Here is a 20,170-nt window from a genome sequence, read left to right on the forward strand (position 1 = left end):
CCAAGGAAAGCTCACTCGGGCTCTGTCTCGCTGTCTTGCCTGCCGGGTGGGTGTGCCCCACACTCCAGCCTGGGAGCCCAGCTGCCGCACCTCTGGTGCTGGCCCCGGTGGACTCCGCCTTAGAGGCCAGATTGTCTGAGGTCCGGAGACTCAAGTGGCACATTTGCCTCGCAGTGAAGCCAGGTGCTAGTACAGGTTTATGCTCCCATGTCGGCCCCTTCCTCAGCAAAGAAGATGTTTATTTAAGATCTCCAGAGTTTCAAAATGAACACCTTACAAGCAGGAATCTGATTAGGACAGCAATAATGGGGGACACCTGAGAAGGCACTTGTTCAGCCCCCCCACGCTTGGTTGCTGCACACAGAGCCATGCCGGCAGGGCTTGCCAAACTGTTCTCTCCCTGTTGTTATTATACTGCAGAGCTCACCCACGCCCTGTGTCCCAAGCCCCAGTGCCCAGGCTGAGAGCAGCCCAGGGCAGGAGGAGGCCATCGCCACCATCCAGTCTGTCCTCCGGGCACACCTGGCTCGAGCCAAGCTCACCAGGTGAGTGGGGGTCAAGGTATCCAGCCATGCTGTGTCATGGGGGAAGCCCCGTGCAGGGACATGGCAGTGAGCTGGTGCAGTGCCTGCTGTCTGTGAGCCAGGTCCTGGCCTGTAGCCATGGCAAGAGTTAGACCTTCTGGGAAATTCCTCACATAGCCATGGCACGGGCCACAGGATCTGGCCCTCTACAGGAGGGCTTCCTAGAGGTTCATCTTGGTGCTGGGTGGAAACAAGATGAAGGGGTCAATGCCACCTTGGCAGGGCAACCATCAGTTGGCAAACTGTTGTCAGCCTGGGCTAACACACCTTCCCTTTTTAAAGAAAAATGTGACATGATCCCAGAGTTCAGCAAGACACAGGTGTTGCCAGGACCCTCCCGAAGCCACCCGCCACACAGGACAGACTGAGTCCCTGCATCCCTGCTAGAGTGCCCATTTTGGTCAGCTCACAAAGGTGGCATTTGCAGAATGTGAAGGGTCTGGGACCCCAGGCAGGTGTGCTGCTCCCTGTCCCACCCTGTAGTCACAATCATTCTCCTCCTCAGACCCTGTGCTGCATGGCAGAAAATGGCAGCTACCCATTGCTTTTGAGTGTGCAGCTTCTCTCCACAAAGGAGAGCCAGACAAGTCTGAGCCTCAGTTCGCAACCACGTGGTATAGGACATGCCAAGGGCTTGGCTTAGGTTGCCACCACCCCGGGGCCATCAGCCAGACCAGGAGGTGGGCGGCTGTGTGTTGTGGTCATGTTCACTGGGAACCAGAGACGGAGGGGGCAGGAAGATGGCTGCAGTCAGCTTATAAACCTGCACGGCCTGACCTCCGTGTGGGCCTGAGGACGTTTGAGGCTCTTGGGCCAGAGCACAGTGTCCATATGATGGGACAACCGCCCGGGCAAGTTGGTGAGCACTGTCCAGGCCCACGTCTTTCTGTCTTCCAGCTCCGGTGGTAAAAGGACAGCCACCACCGTACCTAGCAGAGCTGCTCCAGCCATGCACCCAGAGACCTCCCTACCCTCCTGGACGGCTTCTCCTGGTAAGGACACAAGGAGCCGCGGGCCCTCCAGGGGTTAAGCCAAAAGAATAGCCACCTTGTAGGCAGCTTGGGCAGGTGAGGAGGCAAGGGAGGCTGTCACACGGTGGCCACCACCCCGGAAACCAGGAAGACCCTCTTCCAGTGTCCTCCCTGGCGGGGCATTGCTCACAGGAGCTCCTTGCTCACAGCTCTGCTGACCACACGTCCACTCTGCTGCCCAGCTTTGTGTCCTCGTTCTCCTCAGCTACAGCCTGAGCTAGGGGGTTCCCTCCTTGTCCGTCCTGTTTGTTTATTTGTTGTGCCCCTGCTCCACCCACCCTGAGGGTGATCCCCACAGGCCCCGGACTTTCTCTGGGGTCACTCTGCTTATGTGCAGAGTGGGGAGTGGTGCAGAGATGGCTGGAAATCCCTCTCAGCCCCCACGTCGACGAACCTGAGTCCTGCCTCACGCTCAGTGCAGACCTGCAGCAGCTGCTCACAGTGGCGGCCTCTATCGCTGGAGAGCTGGCGGGAGTGACAAGGCGGTGGGAGGCTGGGGGCCGTCACTGGCAGGGAAGTGGAGTCCAAAGCCTTACCCGTGAGCCCAGCCTGCTGGGTCCTGTATCCCTGGACATCCTCACACAGGGAAGTCTTGACGCTCCTAGGCCTCTGGTGGAACCAGGAAGGGTGGGTGGGAAAGAGCAGGGCACTTGCTATGACAAGGTAGAAACAGGCAGGGGTCACCAGTCGGTGACAGGACGCAGTGCCTTATGTGCAATGGGTCCAATTTGCCTCTTCAGGTGAGAAGAGCCAATTGAGTGGTGAGGAGGTTGCAGAGGATGAGCCAGAGGAGCCCGCAGGCGCTCAGCCCCACGCCGGTAAGTGTGGGGGCTGATGGCAGGTGAGGTTGTACCTTCCCATGCCATCACCCTCGTTCTCTGATGACAGAATAGTCGCACTTAAGGATAAGGCCATAAGTCGGAGCCTTCCCAGACCTGGTGGCCTGTGTGCCCTCAGCTGGCCATCTCTTTCTGGGTAGGCATGCCCCTTCCCTCCCCAGGGACACATTAGGGAGGGAAGCACATTAGGAGGCACGTCTCGGAGGTGACAGGACGCAGCTGCTACCCGGCTGAGAATCTCACTCCACGTTCAGCCTGCAAACACGTCTGCAGTTGCCTTTCACCCACTGGAGCCATTTTTCCGTGGCTTTGTTAGAGCTGGAGCACTTTGGACTTTGACATTCTCTCCAAAACTTGCATCTGCTAAGCTGAGTGAGCAAAGATCAGCAGCCCCGGGATTTTCAGGAGCAACATGCAGGCACCGAAGCCTGAAAGGCCAGCAGCCTGCTTGTAACCCTCTGCGCCTAAAAGGCTTTAAATTGTTCTCTCAAAGCCCAGTTTACGCTGATTCTCAGACCCTATGTTTGGCGACCTTTAGATTATTTGATCAGGGCTGAAGTGTTCATTGGTGCTGCCCTTTCCTCCTCTTGCTAAACGTAAGTGAAGTTGAAGAGGCGGATTCACCCACCTGCCCAAGAATGTGATCTCAGGTTGTGTCCAGGTGCTCCGCTGCCACTGGCCTAAGGCCACGGGTCTGCAGAAGTATAAGTGAAGCCTTTGTTTGACCTGATGGTGTTTAAAAAGAAAAGATGAAAATAACCTTGAAAATGGGTGTTTTTAACTTCATAATTTTTCACTTTCATATTAATTTCTTGAAAGTTGCAGGAAAAAAAACTGCCACAGTTCTGGAATCTGCCCGTGGTTGCTTAAACTCCCCTGTTCCTAAATCTCAAGACAGCTGCTGGCCCCTGTTTATTAGCAGTGAGAGTAAGGCTCTTTTCTGAGGCGCCCTGGGGCTCTGCCGTGGTGGAAACCACCCCTTCCTCAGTGGCAGCCCTCCGCCCTGTCTGTCCCCCACTCAGCCTGGAGGTGGCGCCTCTTCCCAGCAGAGAATAAGGATTTGCAGTGTTTACATGGGGCGCTCACAGTCACCAGTGCCCCTTTGCCTCATCCGGAAGCCACACCTTGAGCCAGGAACCTGGTTCTCTCCCAGGTGGCTGTTAGCCCTGTCTACACCAGGGCTGGCCCCCACCGAGGGTCCAGTTCTTTCACAAATGTTTCAAGTTCAGGATTCGGAGTTGGGAAGTAAGAGAGGGCTTTCTGGCAGTGTGTACGTGGCCTTTGGCTCCCTTCTCCTGGGAAGGACCTTGGGCTTGCCTGCCAGGAGGTGCTGGTGGTGTAGTGTGTCCATGCTGGCTGGCAGCCCTAAGCAGAGAGCCACTTGTGACTTGGCGTGGCTGACCTCACTCCTCTTTTTTTCAGCCGGGTCCTCCTCCATGGAGCTGCAGCCCGTGAAGCCCCCAACCCTGGATGACATCAACTCTGATGACTCCGATGATGTTGTCTTTATGCCACCTCTGCCCACAAAGAAAACCCCCTCCCCGTTCTAGGTCCCTGGCCATTGTCTCCAAATGGTGACAGCTGCCAGGGACAGGTTAGGTAGGGTTAAAGGACAAAGCACATTCTAGAGAATTCATAACTAAATTGGAAAGATGATTTATCTTCCTAGAGAAAGAATGATCCCTCCTGCACCTCCGCATCCCATCAGTTTTCTTGTTTTTGCTCCTTGGTCTGTTGGAGGAATCCTGGCAGCCTTTCTCTTCCTCTCTGGGGAAGCCCAGGGAGCCACCTTGCTCTGCCACCTCCTGCCACAGCACCCAAAGTGGTTTTCAGTGCCCACAGGCATATTCCCCCTGCATTGGGGACAGCCAAGGAGCTCTGTAAAGATGATGCTCTTCTAACAACCTACACTTGACCTTGACCTGTGAGGAGCCACCTCAACAGGAATCCGGGGCATGCCACCCATCCTCATCCTGGATGCCATAACCAACCTTGGCCCCAGGGGTCCAGCGGAAGCACCCTTGCACCTTTGCGGGTGAGCCAGGCTTCCCCAGCTCCACAACAGGATGTAGCCACTTCTAAGCCGGTGAAGAGCTGCAGATCCCAAGGCCCCACAGTGAGCTCCCACCTGCAGGTCCCCTTCTCCCTCTTCCTTCCCCTGGGTGCTGTCTAGAGCTGCCCTTCCTGGGAAGGAGTCTGGATGGAGTCTCGAGTGGACAGACACTGGAAAGTAGAAGAGAGTGATCACAGAAGCAGCACCACACCTGGTTTTGCAGAAGAAACAGGTGGCCGCTTCCCGCTCTGTCACCAGGGAAGGTGCCTTAGCCTCTAGGGTCATCCTCAGGGAAGCAGGATAAGGAGACAGGCCTGTCATCCTGGAGAAAGCAAAGTCTCGAGTGGGGACAAGTCTCGTTTGGGGTCTAGAGGTAGCCCCGTTACCTTTGGGGTGGAGCACGCTGACCTGGTGACTCCACTGAAGCTGGCTGAGGTGTGCGCTGTGGAATTCCCTTGAGGAGCCCACAGTTTGGGTCTCATCTGTGAAATTAGCCCTTGCTGGTGGCAAATATTAAGAGCCTCAGCTTGGACAAGGTTTTGATAGTGTCCAGACCCTGAGTAGCCCAAGTCCACTCTTCAGAATCCCTGCAGACTGGGCTGCTTCAGCGCCAGCCACTGGGGAACTTCCCACCTGGGGCTGGCAATTGTCTTAGGAGGGAAGGGATCTGATGTTAGAAAGCTCCTTCTTGGACCAAACTGATGGGGGCACCCAGGGGTCTTACCTTTAGGTACAGTCTCATTCCTTGGGTGCACCCACACACACACAACTGAACAGCCAGTGCTCTTGAACATGGCAGCTTTCCAGTGTGATCTCTGGGAAGCCGGGCTGCATTTGGCTCCAACAGGGCCAGCAGGGACTGGAGCCTGTGCTGACCAGAGCATGAGGGACTCCCTGCCTCTTTGTGATGGGGCTGAGTGAGGCTGGAGGACCTGTGTGCCACACAGGTTGGTGCCCAGTGTCTTCTCCACCTTGGCTCTGCTTACATGGTGAGTAGGAAAACATGGCGCCAGGGGCCCGGCTGTTGTAATTTTTTCCTGTATTTGGACTGTGGACTACTAAATCCATTTTCTTTTTCCCACTGAACTGATTGGAGTCTTAACTGACCTTGACTGACATGAGCCCTCTGTAGACCTCCTTCACTGGATCCCTTAGGTGTGTTCCCTAGCAGCCTGCACCCTCCTTCAGAACCTCACACCCACCCACTGAGTGCAGGAGGCAGCACAGGTGGCCCCAAGGTGCCTACTCATCTGCTGGGCCCAGGTGGCCCATTAAAGGAGGGCATTTCTACATCATTCACTCCTCGGGACCAGTGGCCTGAGTTCTAGATTAGGGGGTTGAAGGAGATTTTTTTTTTTTTCTGACAGAGACATCCCTGCCTCAGGTTTGGTGAACAAGCCTATGCTTATTGTACCTCCGAGAGGCTGCTGGGGGTAGAAGGATACCCCAGCCCAAGGCCAAGGGCTGCCCATTCGAGGCATCCCATTTACGTGAACTGTAGGGGCCTGGCCAAGGGGCAGTGCCAAGGAGTTTAAAAGCAGCCCCTGGGCTTGAGTTTTCCAAGAAAACGCCCTGAGAATTGTAAATATGTACATTGTCCTGTCTATTTGGGTAAGCATTGTTGATCAATTAAAAGCAAATGTTCTGTCTTAAAGCTACCTCAGTAAGTGACAATACCTCAAGTCTGTCTTCACTACCAGCTTCAGCTGGTCACCCAGTCCTCTGCTGGGACTGCTTGCCTGGCTGCTGTGCCACATGGCACCCATGGCCCAAGGCCTGGGCTCTGGGATGGTGGGGACAGGAGCTGTTGCTGGCTTGGGCAGGAGAGGAAGAGGCCAGCAGCCAGGTCAGCCTTGAACTCCACCTTCCTGTGAAGGAAGAGGAGACCGCCCCCTTCTGGGTAGTAGGAAAGCCATGGAGAGAGCCCTTTGTTGCAAAAATGCAAGAGGAAGGGGCTCAACCCTGACCTTCACGGCAACACCGCCACATCACCTTGAACTTGAACAGTAGCAAAACTACCTGCCGGTACAGGCTGCATAGATAGTCCAGCTTTAAAAGAAAGACACTTTCTCTATCCCGTGCCTTCTAAACAGGAGAAGTGAAAATCTAGACCTGGCTGCACTGTGTGGGTGGCAGCCACACCTGCTGACCTGAGTTGGTGCTTGCAGGTGTGCTAGACCAGGTGCACGCTCCATGCGGATCCCCATCCCTGCTGCTCACTTTCATGGCAGCACTGCCTGGAGGACTTAGATATTCCCAAAGATTTACAGGAGGCTGGCTGGCTTGGGACACAGCCCTGGCAGGACCTTTCCAGGATGCTATCCCTTGGCTAGGACACTTGGGATAGGGAGTTCCCTTCTGAAGATGCCAGGTGATTTACAGAGGTGAATCCAGGTGGTACCATGGCTCTCCACCCACCAGACGCAGCTAATGGAAGGGGCTGGGACCAACTAGGCTGCCCTGAAACTAGCCAAATGGAAACAGGGTGCAGCCTGTGGCAGGTGCATTTCGGGGGAACTCAGCAGCAAGTTTCTGTGGGGAGTGTGACCCCAGAGAGAGACATGCAGCATGGAGAGCAGGCCTGAGCAGTCCACCAAGGAATAGCAGAGGGGCCAGAGAAGGCAAGACCCCAGCCTCCCAGCCCCTCAGCCCTCTACCTATGGGGATCTGACTGCAAAGTTGGTAGGCGGAGCCAACCAGGGCTACATCCCCAGGCCCAGAGCCTGGTGTTTGGACAAAGTAGGTGACATATTAGGGACTGTTGGCTCGAGTGAGTCTGTGCATTAGTGCAGGCCTCTGGACAAATGACCCTGACCACATATGACGGCCATGTTCTGGCTGGTGAGGGAAGTGAGGACTGTGCTCTCTGTCCCTCAGATGGACCAGAATCCTTCCTTACAAAAAGACCAGTTACATTAGAAAAAGACCATCCTAGCTCAGATCCACCAAGCCCAGCAGTTTTGCTTCACTTTTAAAGATATAAATAACTTCTGTGGAAAGCACTGTAACCTTCAAGATCTAAATAAAAATTCCATTATAACCTGTCTAAACTAATTTTGAAATTCCTCCTTGGGTGTTAGAAGCAGTGTTCATGCTCAGCACAGAGAATATCTGAGCACTGGAGACTTAACAGGAAGACGGTGCCATGGGCACACGCGGTTTCTCAAGGATCCCACCTCCCCAGGGGCCTCCTGGAAGCACTAACACTACCCCAAGCAGGGAACCCCAGAGCCTGGAAAGTACCAAGAGGAACTATGTCTGGAGGCTGAAAAGGAACTCTCAAAGATGGCCCAGGGGACTTGGGAGTTGATCTGATGATCTTTGGAGTGTTTTATTTAGAATTTCTCACACCTCACACATAATTTCCTTGTGAATCTTTTGGAAAGAGTAAGTCTGTCATTTCTTGTGCTGCTTGTTCCTGGCCTTTGTAAGGGAGGCATTTGTCTAGATTGCCCATGCTTCCCATGATGCAGTCTTGCTGTTTCTCTGTACATGCCCCTAAGAGGGGGTGATCCGCTGCAGGAGCCCCAGCTTCCTGTGCCTCGGGCATTTCACTTGGGTCCTCATTGGGGCTGGGGATTGAGAGTCACTCCCTGCCACGTGGTATTCTGAGTTGTCATGGACACCCTATCCCTCTAAATTTCTGTTCCTTGGACACGAGTTAGGAACTTGAACATCAAGAAATAAAAATGTGTGTACGTGCGGGAATTTCTCCAGATTCTGCCTAATCGTCGTTTCTGGAACAGGGAGAGTATAATTACAAACACAGATGGCCATGCCAAAAAGAACCAACTTGGTACCTGCACTTTGTTTGATACTTTGCTGAGCAGGCTGGCGCGTCTGTGACTCCCTTCCCACCATGCCCTCCGTGTCATCCAGTCCCAGATCTGGTTTGTCTGAAACCCAGGGACTTGGGTGCTAGCTCTGGCATTTGCCTGGGTTCGTCTTTGTACCCAGATCACATGAGTGTCCAGTTGACAAATGTGGGAACTTCTGCTTTACAGAGGAGCTGGCTGGGCCTGCAGAAGCCGGTGGGACTAGGATGCACAGTGCAGGGACAATCACCCAGCCGCAAACCCCCAGCTACCGACAACCTGCCTGTGAGCTGGTCTAAGAGCAGAGCAAGGCAGCCCCTGCCTAGCTGGAGCTGAGGGAAGGAAGAAAGTGAGGCCTCCCGTCAAGCCTCAGGTTCTAAATGAACACAGAGGACATCAGTGACTTACCCTCACATGTTTGCACACACACAGTCCCCTGCCCATTCCTACCACTGGATTTTGTGCTCTTGGGAATCTGTTCCAGCTTGGCCTGGAAGAATCATGCTGGTCTTGAAGACCTGGAGAGAGTAACCCCAGGTCCTAGTCAAGGCATTTTTATTTTTATTTTATTTATGTATTTGGTACCAAGGATTTGACCTAGGAGTACTTTACCGCTGTACCACATCCCCATTCCTTTTTGAGACAAGGTCTTACAAAGTTGCAAATCTGGCCTTAAACATGCCATCCTCCTTCTTCAGTCTCCCTAATAGCTGGGATCCCAGGTGTGTGCACCTCCATGCCCAGCTCCAAGACAGGTTTAAATATGACATTTTCCCAAGTCCTTGGGGGACATTGAAAAGAAGAGTCTGAAGCCCTAGTTCCTTTTGGCATTGATGTTGGGTTCAGAATACGAATGATGAGGATGAGGGACAGGCTGGCCCAGCTTCATGAGCACCAGCTAATGGCCTTGAGCCAGCTTTCCCAATGGCTCCTGCGGGCTGGGCCCAGTTACAGCGCTGAGGGGTGGCCCCATTAGACAGTGCCCGCCGAGGAATCTGGATGAGGTTTCCATGGTGCTGTGTCCCTTTCTGAATGAGGAGAGGAGGTGCCTCTGAGCTATTCGTTAATTAAGCCCAGAACAGCCCGGGATTCAAAGGAAAGGTCCTATATGTGCCAAGGCTCCTGAGCTGCCATTCACCAGGCCCAGCCTGGGGGCTTTCTTCTCCCGGCCTCTCCCTTCCCAGGCCGGGCTTCCAAGGGATGAAAGCCGAGAGGCCGCGTGGGCAGGGTAGGGGCACAGCTCGCATAATACACGAAAAGGGCGGCTCCCTGCTAACAGCCGCCTCCTCGCCAGCCCCTCCGCAGACCTGCCTCCTCCGTCGTGCTGTGCCAGCACTTGCTGCCGCCATTCTGCTGCCCTTCCCGTGTGATCACACGCCTCCCTCCTTTTTGAATTTTCTTCTACTTCTGGCACTCGGCCCCTTCCCCTGTTAATGGAGGTGTCCCCAGTGCCCCGACCTGCCCATCCCTCTAAATATCTACTGGACATTGTCACACAACGGAGGCCTCCAGCTCAGCTCCTTCCAGTTCTCACGTCCCTTCACCCCAATCCGCTCCTGGTCAAGTAATCATCACAAGCCACACGGTGGTCACCGCCAGAGACCTGGGGATCGCCCTCATTTCCCTCCACGTCCTCAGCCCTCCCACAGTACCAGGCCCTGCAGCAAGGCAGGAGACCCAACCAGCCATCCCCACGGGCCATGTGCACACATACACACAGCACATGCAACACACATGCACAAACACGTACACCCACATACAGATGCTTGCATTCATACAGACATGCACATCTGTATGCACAATGCAAACACGCATGCACAAAGACGCATACACAAAACACAAGAACACATGTACACACATGCAAACAGACACACACAAATACAAACACACACTTGAAAGTCAAGCCAGTTTGATGCTTTTTCATTTTTTGGCGGGCGGGAGGGGCAGAGGGACGGTTACTGGGGATTGAATTCAGGGGCACTCGAACACTGAGCCACATCCCCAGCCCTATTTTGTAGTTTATTTAGAGACAGGGTCTCACTGAGTTGCTTAGTGCCTCACATTTTCTGAGGCTGGCTTTGAACTGGAGATCCTCCTGCCTCAGCTTCCCAAGTCATTGGGTAGACAGGCATGTGCCACCACACCCAGCACTACTTCATTTTTTCAAAGACAAGACCACGAAAAAGAAAGCATGTCTGGCCAACTTGAAAACGAGGACTTTTTATCCATGTGGATGAAACTGTCAATGGCCCACTGACTAATAAGCAGTTTGACCAGACACCATACATACAGATTTGAAATTGCATCTAAAATAAAGCATTAAGGCCCTGGGGGGTGTAGCTCAGTGACAGAGCACTCACCTCGTATGCTCTAGGTCCTGGGTTCCATCCCCAGTGCCATCAATAAATAAATAACAGGCATCAGCCTAGAAACACCCACTGGAGGGCTCTGGGGTGCCTGCACCTTTGTCACCATGTCTTGAACCACCTCATGCAGTCCCCATGCATCTTGACCCCCATCGGGGTTATTTGACATTCCCACAGTGATTTAAAACCCCAAGTAGGTCAGGCTGTCACTGGGACCCCCTGCCCAAGGCCTTCATGCCACTGCGCACGACCCAAGGGTTGTCTGAGGAGGCGGCTGGTAGCTTCCCATTACCACAGAGTAACCACTGACTATGTGTTAAAGTCATCTTTTAAGGCTGATTCACAGTGACGCCCAATCCTTGCAAATGAGAGGATCTACCCCTGGCATCATGACTAAGCCTGAGCTAAATTCCTCTCATGTGTTTGCAACTAGTCCGTCAGGCGAGCCCTGTCAGCACCACTTCCGGCTGTGGCTCCTCGCTCTCTCCAGACATGATGTAGCTGTAAGAAGCAGCTAATTGAGAGCCTGGCGCTGGGAGATACTTTCTAAGCATTTAAGAATTCATCTCCCTCTTATCCAAACGATATGTTTGTCCCCTCCCCTTACATTTGAAACCAGGGCCTTTCTCACCCTTCCTACTCATGTCCCCTCACACACCCAACCTTGGCCTGCAGGACCCCACTCCGAGCACGGCAGCCTCCTGACTCTGCTCCCTGTCAAGTCCTTCCTCCTCCCAAGGCCAGTGGCTCTTCCCTTTCCTGCCTGCACAGGGTCATCCCACTCTGATTGTTTCATTCCCATATTCAACCGGAAGGACCTTTGGCCATTTATTTTGTAGAAATGATACTGTGTTTATTTTTTTTAAAGAAATCTAACATTTTCTAAAACAGAGTAGCTACACTTGTTCACCATTCCCTACTCAGAAATAACTGCTTTGGTATTTGATAAATATCATGGCAGACATCTCACTCTGCATTTACGCATGAATGGATGGAAGAAGGATGGAGGATGGATGGATGGATGGATGGATGGATGGATGGATGGACGGATGGATGGACAGGTGGATAGAAGATGGGTGGAAGGATGGTTTGGTGAGCAAATGGAGGTATGCATGCATGGACAGGTGGAAGAATGGATGGGTAGATGAGTGGGTAGGTAGATGAATGAAGTAGTGGTCACATGGATGGATGGATAAAAGGATGGATGAATGGAGGGAAGAACAGGAGGAAGGGAAGGGAGGAAGGCACATACCACACAAAAATAATAGAGTGTGAATATGAACAGACAGAGATGTACTATTTTGATTTTTTAAATACTATACTTACTCGATTTTAGCAGAAGAAAAGGGAACTTGAAGGAATTGCTGAACTGTTGAGCTCTCCCTGGTTTTAAATCTCTGAGCTCTGTGTTCTTGCATTCATGCTCTTACCAAGTTCTTTAGCACAAAGCTAAACTTGTGCCAAGATTTCTTCTGTCCTTTCAATACTGTTTTCTGACACCCTGAGTTTTTTGTCTGTCATTTCCAAGCAGTGTGTCTTGTACCCTCTGTCTCGTGTACCATGTTTTGAGATTGCTTACGCTTCACGCACACTGCTCTTTCTCTGATCTACGCTGGCATGGGGTGCGTTCTACTCCATGCTTTATCTGAGCCCTGATCCAGGGATGCTGGCAGCTTCTGGGACTGCTCCTGCACTCTAAGGGGTGGGAGGATGTCCAAAGGGCCCTGAGCCAGATAGATGCACACAATGGGCTGGTGTGGTGGGGACCACAGGGCTCAGGAGGGCCACAGAGGCTGGTGGTGGTTGGGGATGGACATGCAGGCTTTGCTGAGGCATTTGGACCAGGCCCTGAGAGCCGTGGGAACAGGCTGCTGCTGGCAGGGGAATAGCAGTTCAATTTGCATTTTAGAAGGTAGAAGCAGGGGCAGGAAGGGGACAATGGTTTATGGGATGAAGAGGGACATGTGAATGCTGATCGCCTGTCTCCAGTGCCTATGAGCCCCCTCAGAGCCCCCCAGGGAGGGGACAGCCTGGTTTCTGGCCAAGAGAGGCTAAAGGGGAGGAGGCCTAGCCTCCAAGGAGCAGCCTCAGGGGGAGTACCTTTCCACCCGCCCTCCTCTGTGATCCTGCTGGAGCTGCTTACTCTCAGGCTTCTGATGCCACAAGCTTCATACAGGGACCCTGGTGGAACAGAAAGGATATGGCAGGGTGTGCAGAGCTGGAGTGGGCCCACAGAGCTGTGAACCAACCAAGAAGAATGTCGCTTGGCCTGGTGGGGCCTTCTGTACCCATGCTGTGGAGCCAGCTAGGAAATGGGGTGGGAAAGGGATCCTGGACCCGCAGGCAGAAGAATACGGGCAGGGGTCCCAGCCAACCCCTCCTGGTGGGTGACTAGGGCAAGCCTCAGTTTCCCTATATGTAAACAAAGATGCACTGGCCGTGTCTCTGGGCATCTGTGAGCCAGGGGCTGGGGAGGGCCTGTGCTGGCCAGGAGAGCTCTGCAGAATGAGATCACAGTCGGTCCAGAAACATAAGATGGTCATCACAGCTGACTTCATCGGAGCTGCCCGCCCTGCCCCCCAGAGAGTGAGGCCCAGGAATATCCCAGGGTAGATGTGGAGGCTTTACTTGTCCTGGGGACTTTGGACTTAGTCCTGAGGCCCTGGGAAATCAGGGAGGGGCTAGCAAGGAAACAGCATTGGCCAGATTCCTGTCCTGGAGACAGGAAAGAGGGGTTCAGAGAGGCTCACTGTCCTTGCTCCCTAGGGACCTTGGCCCAGGGCTCCGGGGGAACCTTGATGGAGACACTTCCTTTTCTGAGCCCAGGCTGGGAGTTCACTCCAGAGGTCTTGGCTCTGGGTGGAGCCAGAGTCCCTTCCCTTACTAGGCTGTTCATGCCTGAGAGGTTTCCCCTATAGGACCCAAAGGTTTTCACACTAGGGACAAAGGACTTTCCTGTCCCCAGGACTCTCCCTACTTAACAGATGAGACCCTTCTGAGTAAGAATGCCACCCCAAGGGCAACTTCCAAAACCTGCCCTCCTTGTCCTGGGCAGTGAGCTGGAAGATGGATTCCATGCTCAGAGCCCTTCCCCCAGGCCAGGCTCAGTCTCCAAAGTGTCAATATTCTCGAGAATGGACCCCAGCTCCAGCAGGAGCTTTGGGGATCAGGGACTCCAGGAGCTTTCTAGACTGGTAGCCTGGCCTGAAGAGGGAGCCCCTAGGGTACGCTGGCTCCCAGACCCCCACCCTGGCCAGGAAAGTAGAGTCAGGCCTTCCCCTTTGTGTAGGGGGGAACAAGGTTTGTCTGATCTGCTTTGAATCCACATGATTCAGGGTCAACCCCTCCCATCCCTACTCAGGTAAAACCAAGACAATGGTCATCTAGTGGGGGACAGGGCCTCCTGAGGGGACTTGGAGTAGGTCGTGCAGGGAATAGTTTATGGGGCAGCTCAGTTTTAGACTTCCTTTCCAGAATGACCCTAGTACCCACCCAGGAAAAGCAGCATGACCAACTTCCTTCTACTGAAGAAAACTGATGTTGGCCTGGGGTGTCAACTGGTCAAAGGGTCTCCACTCTTAGAAGAGGAACAATAGCAGCACAGAAGCTCAAGCTCTCATTGTGAGGGGCTTGGTTCAGGCTATGGAAGCCGTAGTAGTCCTGCCTGGCCTCCGCCCTCCTACCAGACAGCCTCCCTGCCTCCAACAGGTACTGGGCCAGCCTTTGTCAACCAAACCAGTTCTGGTCCACTGGGTGTCTGGATGTCCCCTCCCACTGTGCATGGGTTGCGGTCCCAAGCCTTTAGAAACAACAGTGGGTCTTGGTGAACCTTCTCCCCTGAAGAGAGGAGGCTTTGCCCCGCCCCTGGCTTTGCCCACAGTGGAGGAGGGAATTTAATGGCTGACAGAGCTCCCTCAAAAGCACCAGAACATTAAGAAACCATTTGCCATTTTGGAAGTCCACTGAGTCACAATGACTATGGCCTCCAGAAAAGTGCTCAGCCCTGTTGGTGCCTCATGTGGTCCCCTTTGCTGTCTCTGGATTGGCCATGTGGTGGCTTTGGCCAAACAAGCATAATCAAGCCTGCTTCAGGATTTGTGCTCTCTTGCTGCTCTGAGATGTCATGAAAAGAGGCCCAAGCAAGTCCCTAAAGCAGATGATCAGCAGCAATCACCAGCTGAGAGTGAGGATGCTGCACTCTCTCCAGCTCCAGCTGCCCAGGACTGCAGGTGCCCCTGAGACCCCAGGATACAGCCGAAGAACCACACAGCTGAGCCCAAACAAAGAACCGTCTCTGTTTAAAACCAGTGGCTTTGCAATAAATAGCATGTACATGAACCTTTTAAAAAATGCATCACTTAATAGGCCACACTAGAGAAAGACTTGGGCCAGAAATTTTTTAAAGAGACAAGTGTTTCCATATCATCTATGTACCTACTTTTCTGAGCCTTTGTTTCCTCTTCTGGAAAATAGGGGACATGTCAAACCCTCTGCCTTGAGTGGGGAATCGGTGGGATTCCGGCTGGGCATAACAGTGCAATGGGGACTGAACGTCATGGCTACCCAAAGTTAGCCAAAAGTCCAGGGACACAACCCTCGGGGTTGATCATTCACTAGAAGGATGCACAGAACCCCTGCAAGCTGCCGTCCCCACGGTTGTGGTTTATCACATGAAAAAATGCAGATTAAAGTCAGTCAGGGAAGAGGCTCATGGGGCAGTCTGGCAGGGTTCCAAATGCAAAGCCTCTGTTGTCCTCAGGAAGCCTTACCCTGCCAGCATCAACATGTGACCACAGAGTGCTGCCAGCCAGTGTCCCGAGTCTTTACAGGGCCTTCATTCTGTAGGAAGAGTGATCGATTGATGATTGCCCACTGGGAGACTGATTGACAGATGCCTTGTGATCCAAAGCCCCCATCCCACATTGCATGGTTGCTCTTTCTGGCATGGTCAGACCCTATTCTAAACAAAGACCCCCAGTCAGACAGGATATAGATGACCTCCCTAAAGCCAAGAGCACCTGCCAAACCTCAATGTGGACCAGTGACCTCTTTACTATACATGGGGCCTGAAACACAGGGTGATACTGTTCCCACCTCCCTGACTTTGGATCCTGGGGAGTTTTACCTTCAGTTTTCCTGGCCATAAAACGAAGTCAGTTGCATTTCTCTCCTGAGGCTGCAGAGAACCAAGTTCTGGCAGAGTCCAGCATGCACTCCGGGTGACTCTGGGGATGGAACCCAGAGCTTTGTGTGTCCCATGCAAACATTCCACCTCTGAGCTACATCCAGCCCCACACTCTTAATAAGAAGGTCAAGGAATATGTTTCCCTGCTTTTTGAGTGACTCAGGGTTGTGTTTAAGGTAAGCCTCTTTCCTCTTTGGAACCTCGGTTTCCCATATGTAAAATGGGAAAATTGGGCTCAGATGACCCCAGGTCCCCTGCAGGTGGCAAAGGGGTCAAAGTGGGTGGCAAGGACTGATGTGAATCCCAAGTCTGCCTCTCAGCACAACCCTCATCTCCGCAAAACCAAGTGGCAGACTGGGCAGCCTGCAGGCGATTAATTGTCCTGCCCTGGAGAGCATCACTATGATTTCTTCTTCCTATGGAAGTGGCCATTGCAGCCGCCTCCCCCAGGCTGTTCTCTTGGATTGCACTGGGCTTGGGAGCACTCTGAGCAAGAGGCTCAGCGGGAGTGCTGGGATTTGGACCATGTTCTCAGCAGCTTAGATGACATCCCTGCTCATTTCCAGGTTCTCAGTGGTTTTCTGGATAGATGAGGCAGCTGGGGAGGTGACTCTAGGGACACAAGAGGCGCTTACATCATCTCTGGTTCTGCAGTCCTCTAGGGACCATGCTGGCTGGCATGTCTCCCAGACTCCAGAGCCATGGGCTGGATTCCTCCTGGCCAGACTGAAAGCAAAGCTCCAGCGAACTTACTGTGACCAAGGCTCATCAGTCAAGTTGTCTGGGGGAAACTGGGTGCTGAGCTGGCTCTGTGGCCCCTGCATCACCAGCCACACCTCAGCGGGCGCCAAGGAAACCCTGAACTCCAGCCTTCTCCTCTCCTTGCCAGTTCTTATGAGCACTGTCTTCACAGAAAACGTGGACCTCGTTGGATGGGGTCCAGACGCAGGGAATTCCATTGTTCTGGCTGCTGCTGCAGCATCTGGGGGCCTGGCCCAGGCCTGGATATGTGCAGCTTTCAGCCTGGCTTTCCTCCCAGTGGCTACAGGTCTTAGGACAGCCATCCAGGAAACTCAGCCCAGACAATTCTTGGCCTGGGAGACAGCCCTGGGAAACTCCTGGTCTGTCTTGCCCCTCCCTCTGTTCCAGATTCTTCTGCCAGATGCTTTCAATGGCTCAGCCCTGAGTACTCTCTCCTTACGGTCTTCCTCTTCTTTGTCTTTAGCTCGAAAACCCCATTTCACTCAAAGAAAGAAAGGAAAGTGAGTGCAGTAGCCTCACTCATGGCTGGTGATTGCTGCTGATCCTGGGAAGAAGGCGAGCCTCTGAACGAGGCTGAATCCTGGTTCCTGATTGTGTGGTGATTCTCTGGGCCTTCTAAGCAGTGGTAGGACCCAGGGTTCAACTGTTCCTTCTGTAAAGTGGGGTTAAGTCTCAGCCTCTAGCTATAGTTGTGCCAGGATGGGCAATACTGTGTCAGAGAACCACCACTACTCTGGCCACAGTGCAATAGAAGGCTTCTTTCCTGCCCTGTCCCCCAGGTGTCTTCTGTCCCTCCTAGGAGCTGGGGCTGTCAGTTCCAGTGAGCTTTCCTCTCTAGCACCAGATTCCTCAGCATTTCAGACCATATGTTGGAGGTCTCTTTTTCTTCCTTCGGGAACTTCTCCTTAGGAAAAGTTTTCAGTGACCAAACACACTACAACGTTAGTCCATAATTAACTCCCTTGCATTTCGAATCAGGGAAACAGACACTTGCCACATAAACTCTGAGGTGTCCCATTTGTGTATTCATCTCTTAGGGCTTCTGTGACAAAGTAACACATACCTGGTGGCTTTATTTTTTTTTAATTTTTTTAAAAGAGAGAGTGAGAGAGGAGAGAGAGAGAGAATTTATTTTAATATTTATTTTTTAGTTCTCGGCGGACACAACATCTTTGTTGGTATGTGGTGCTAAGGATCGAACCCGTGTGCACGCATGCCAGGCGAGCGTGCTACCGCTTGAGCCACATCCCCAGCCCACCTGGTGGCTTTAAACAGTAGAAATGTATTTATTGTCTCAGTTTGGGAGACCAGAAGGCTACAATCAATGGGAGGCTGGTTTCCTCTGAAAGTTCTGTGGAGAGACCACCCCAGGCTTCCCTCTCACTTTCTAGTGGCTCCAGTTATCCTTGGCACCCTGTGGCCTGGAGACACACCACTCCAATCTCTGGCTCCATGTCAAATAGTGCTCTTCTCTCAGTATCTTTGTGTACCAATTCCTTTTTCTTATAAGGACACTATCTTTGAATCAGGGCTACCCTAATCCAGTATGGCCTCATCTTAACTTCCTAACATCTTCAAAGATCTTATTCCAAATGAGGTTACCATGCCAAGGATTGAACTTAAACATCTTTTTTGGAGTCACAGTGCAACCTACTACATCTGAGTTATGTCACATTAACAATGGGCTTTCTGGCCTTAGAAGAAAATACTCATTTTGTGAGGCATTAGGAAACATGGAAAGAAACTCCTGGACCCCATGCCTCCGTGGGTGGACCTTGGCAGGACTGCAAGGCTGATGATGGGGACACTTTTGGATCTGGGGCCAAGTAGGGATACTGGGACTCTCTCTGTGGCTATGGGAGCTACTATTGATAATTGGACCCAGAACTTTCCCCATCCATGAGAACAGGCACTGTTCTGTTCATTCCCAGAAATGCAGAACCCCCAGGTCAGAATCTGTGGGGGAGGTATGGGGTAGGACTAGTATCCTCACTGTGCAGGTGAAGAGACAGGCCACCTGCCAAGGCAGTGTCGGATTAGGGGTGGGCATCTTGCCCACCCCACTGCTCACAGCCAGCAGTTGCTTGGTGCCAGGGAAAGAATTTACCTGGCCAGACACCAAACCACTCCTGGAGTTGGCCTTGGTCTTAAGATCACAGCAGGGCCTTCATTCTGCCTTGTGGCCCCAGCAGCCTTGGATACATTGGAGAAAGAGCAGCTGGAGCCAAAATCCCCCTGAGTCCCTGGCCTTTAGAGACCAAGAATGTAACTTCCCTCCTCCTGCTCAGGCCACTATTTCCCAAGTGGTGTCTCCAAGCTATCCAGAGAATGGAAACCACAGCTCTGCAACGGCCTCTTGTCCCTGGGCCTTATCACAGGAAAACAGGCAAGTCAAGACAGATAAGTAAAGGACAGGTCTCCTGGCAAGCTACTGCCCAGCCTGCCAGGAAGGGCCCCCATCTGCCCATAGAGCTGACCAAGCCCAGCACAGTAGATGGAAGAGTCCAGGTGTGGAAACCTGTTTCTCAGAACTCAGGAGGTCCTGAAATAAGGCCCCAGGGCAGTGAGCAGGCAGAGCCAAGAGGATGTACCCACTGCTTCTGGGGTGAGAGGGAAGGATGTGTCCAGGGTCCATGTGTCCATGTGTCCAAGGACACCTATTGTGTGTCCATCCTCCTCTGTTCTATAAGAAGTGTGACTGAGTAACAGTCAGGACCCCCGGATCAGGCACTGTCTTTATCTCAGGTCTTAAGAGATTCAACCTTCCTCAAAAGGAGGCCAAATGGGAATTGAATGTACACGCCACCCCTTACACTCGCACTGTTATGGCTTATCTGCCAGGCCTTGGTATTTCACAGGCACTGTATTTCACAGGCACTGCACCTCTATTATACCCTATCAAAGACATGAATGCACACGGAGTTTAAGTAACTTGCCCAAGATCGCACAGCTGCAGGTAACCAAACCAGGCTCAGAATCCATTCATGCCCATCCTACAGACAGGCCCCTTGGCCCCTTGTGGGGTTCTGCAATCTGGACTGCCGGCTGGGGGGGAGGTTGGTCCAGTCCCTCTGGGCCGGACCCCCGCAGTAAGCGTGCAGTAAATGTGCAATTATCGAACCGACGGGTGAACACACGGGGAGAATACAGGAAACGTTCCAACCTCGGGGTCCAAGTTGCTACCAATGAGTAACCTCCCCCGACTTTGGGGCTAGGCGCCCCTCCAGAGGGCCAGAGAGCGGGCGGAGCCTCTGCCTACGGGCCAATGACAACGCAGGGGCGGTGCATGTGGGCGGGGCTAACGGTCCCTGGGCAATGGGCGGGCGGAGGAGTGCAGGGGCGGGGCCATGGAGCTAAAGGACAAATAGAGATGCACTGGCGGGCGAGCGGGGCACGTTGGAGGGTGGGACAGGCAGGCAGCGAGCCAATGATGGGGAGGGGCGAGGCCTGAAAACAGGAGGGGGAGACGAGGAGGTGCCCTCGCGCGGCGGACCAATAGCTGCGCGGGGGTGGGCCCGGCGGGCGGGCGGGGGCG

General features: G+C 53.2%; 1 protein-coding gene across 1 annotated transcript in view; it reads left to right on the top strand.

Moving 5' to 3' along the window:
• IQCE (IQ motif containing E) overlaps positions 1-7,551 on the top strand; it is a 45,373-nt gene extending 37,822 nt beyond the window's left edge. Inside the window, 4 exon segments of the mRNA XM_081298983.1 lie at positions 421-545; positions 1,482-1,576; positions 2,356-2,433; positions 3,877-7,551. Of these exon segments, the coding sequence (XP_081155109.1) occupies positions 421-545; positions 1,482-1,576; positions 2,356-2,433; positions 3,877-4,004 (426 nt within the window). The 3' untranslated portion in view covers positions 4,005-7,551.
• Positions 7,552-20,170: the final 12,619 nt, after the last annotated feature.

The sequence above is a fragment of the Spermophilus citellus genome, assembly GCF_964194105.1.
Source record: "Spermophilus citellus genome assembly, chromosome: 6".
Taxonomy (NCBI): domain Eukaryota; kingdom Metazoa; phylum Chordata; class Mammalia; order Rodentia; family Sciuridae; genus Spermophilus; species Spermophilus citellus.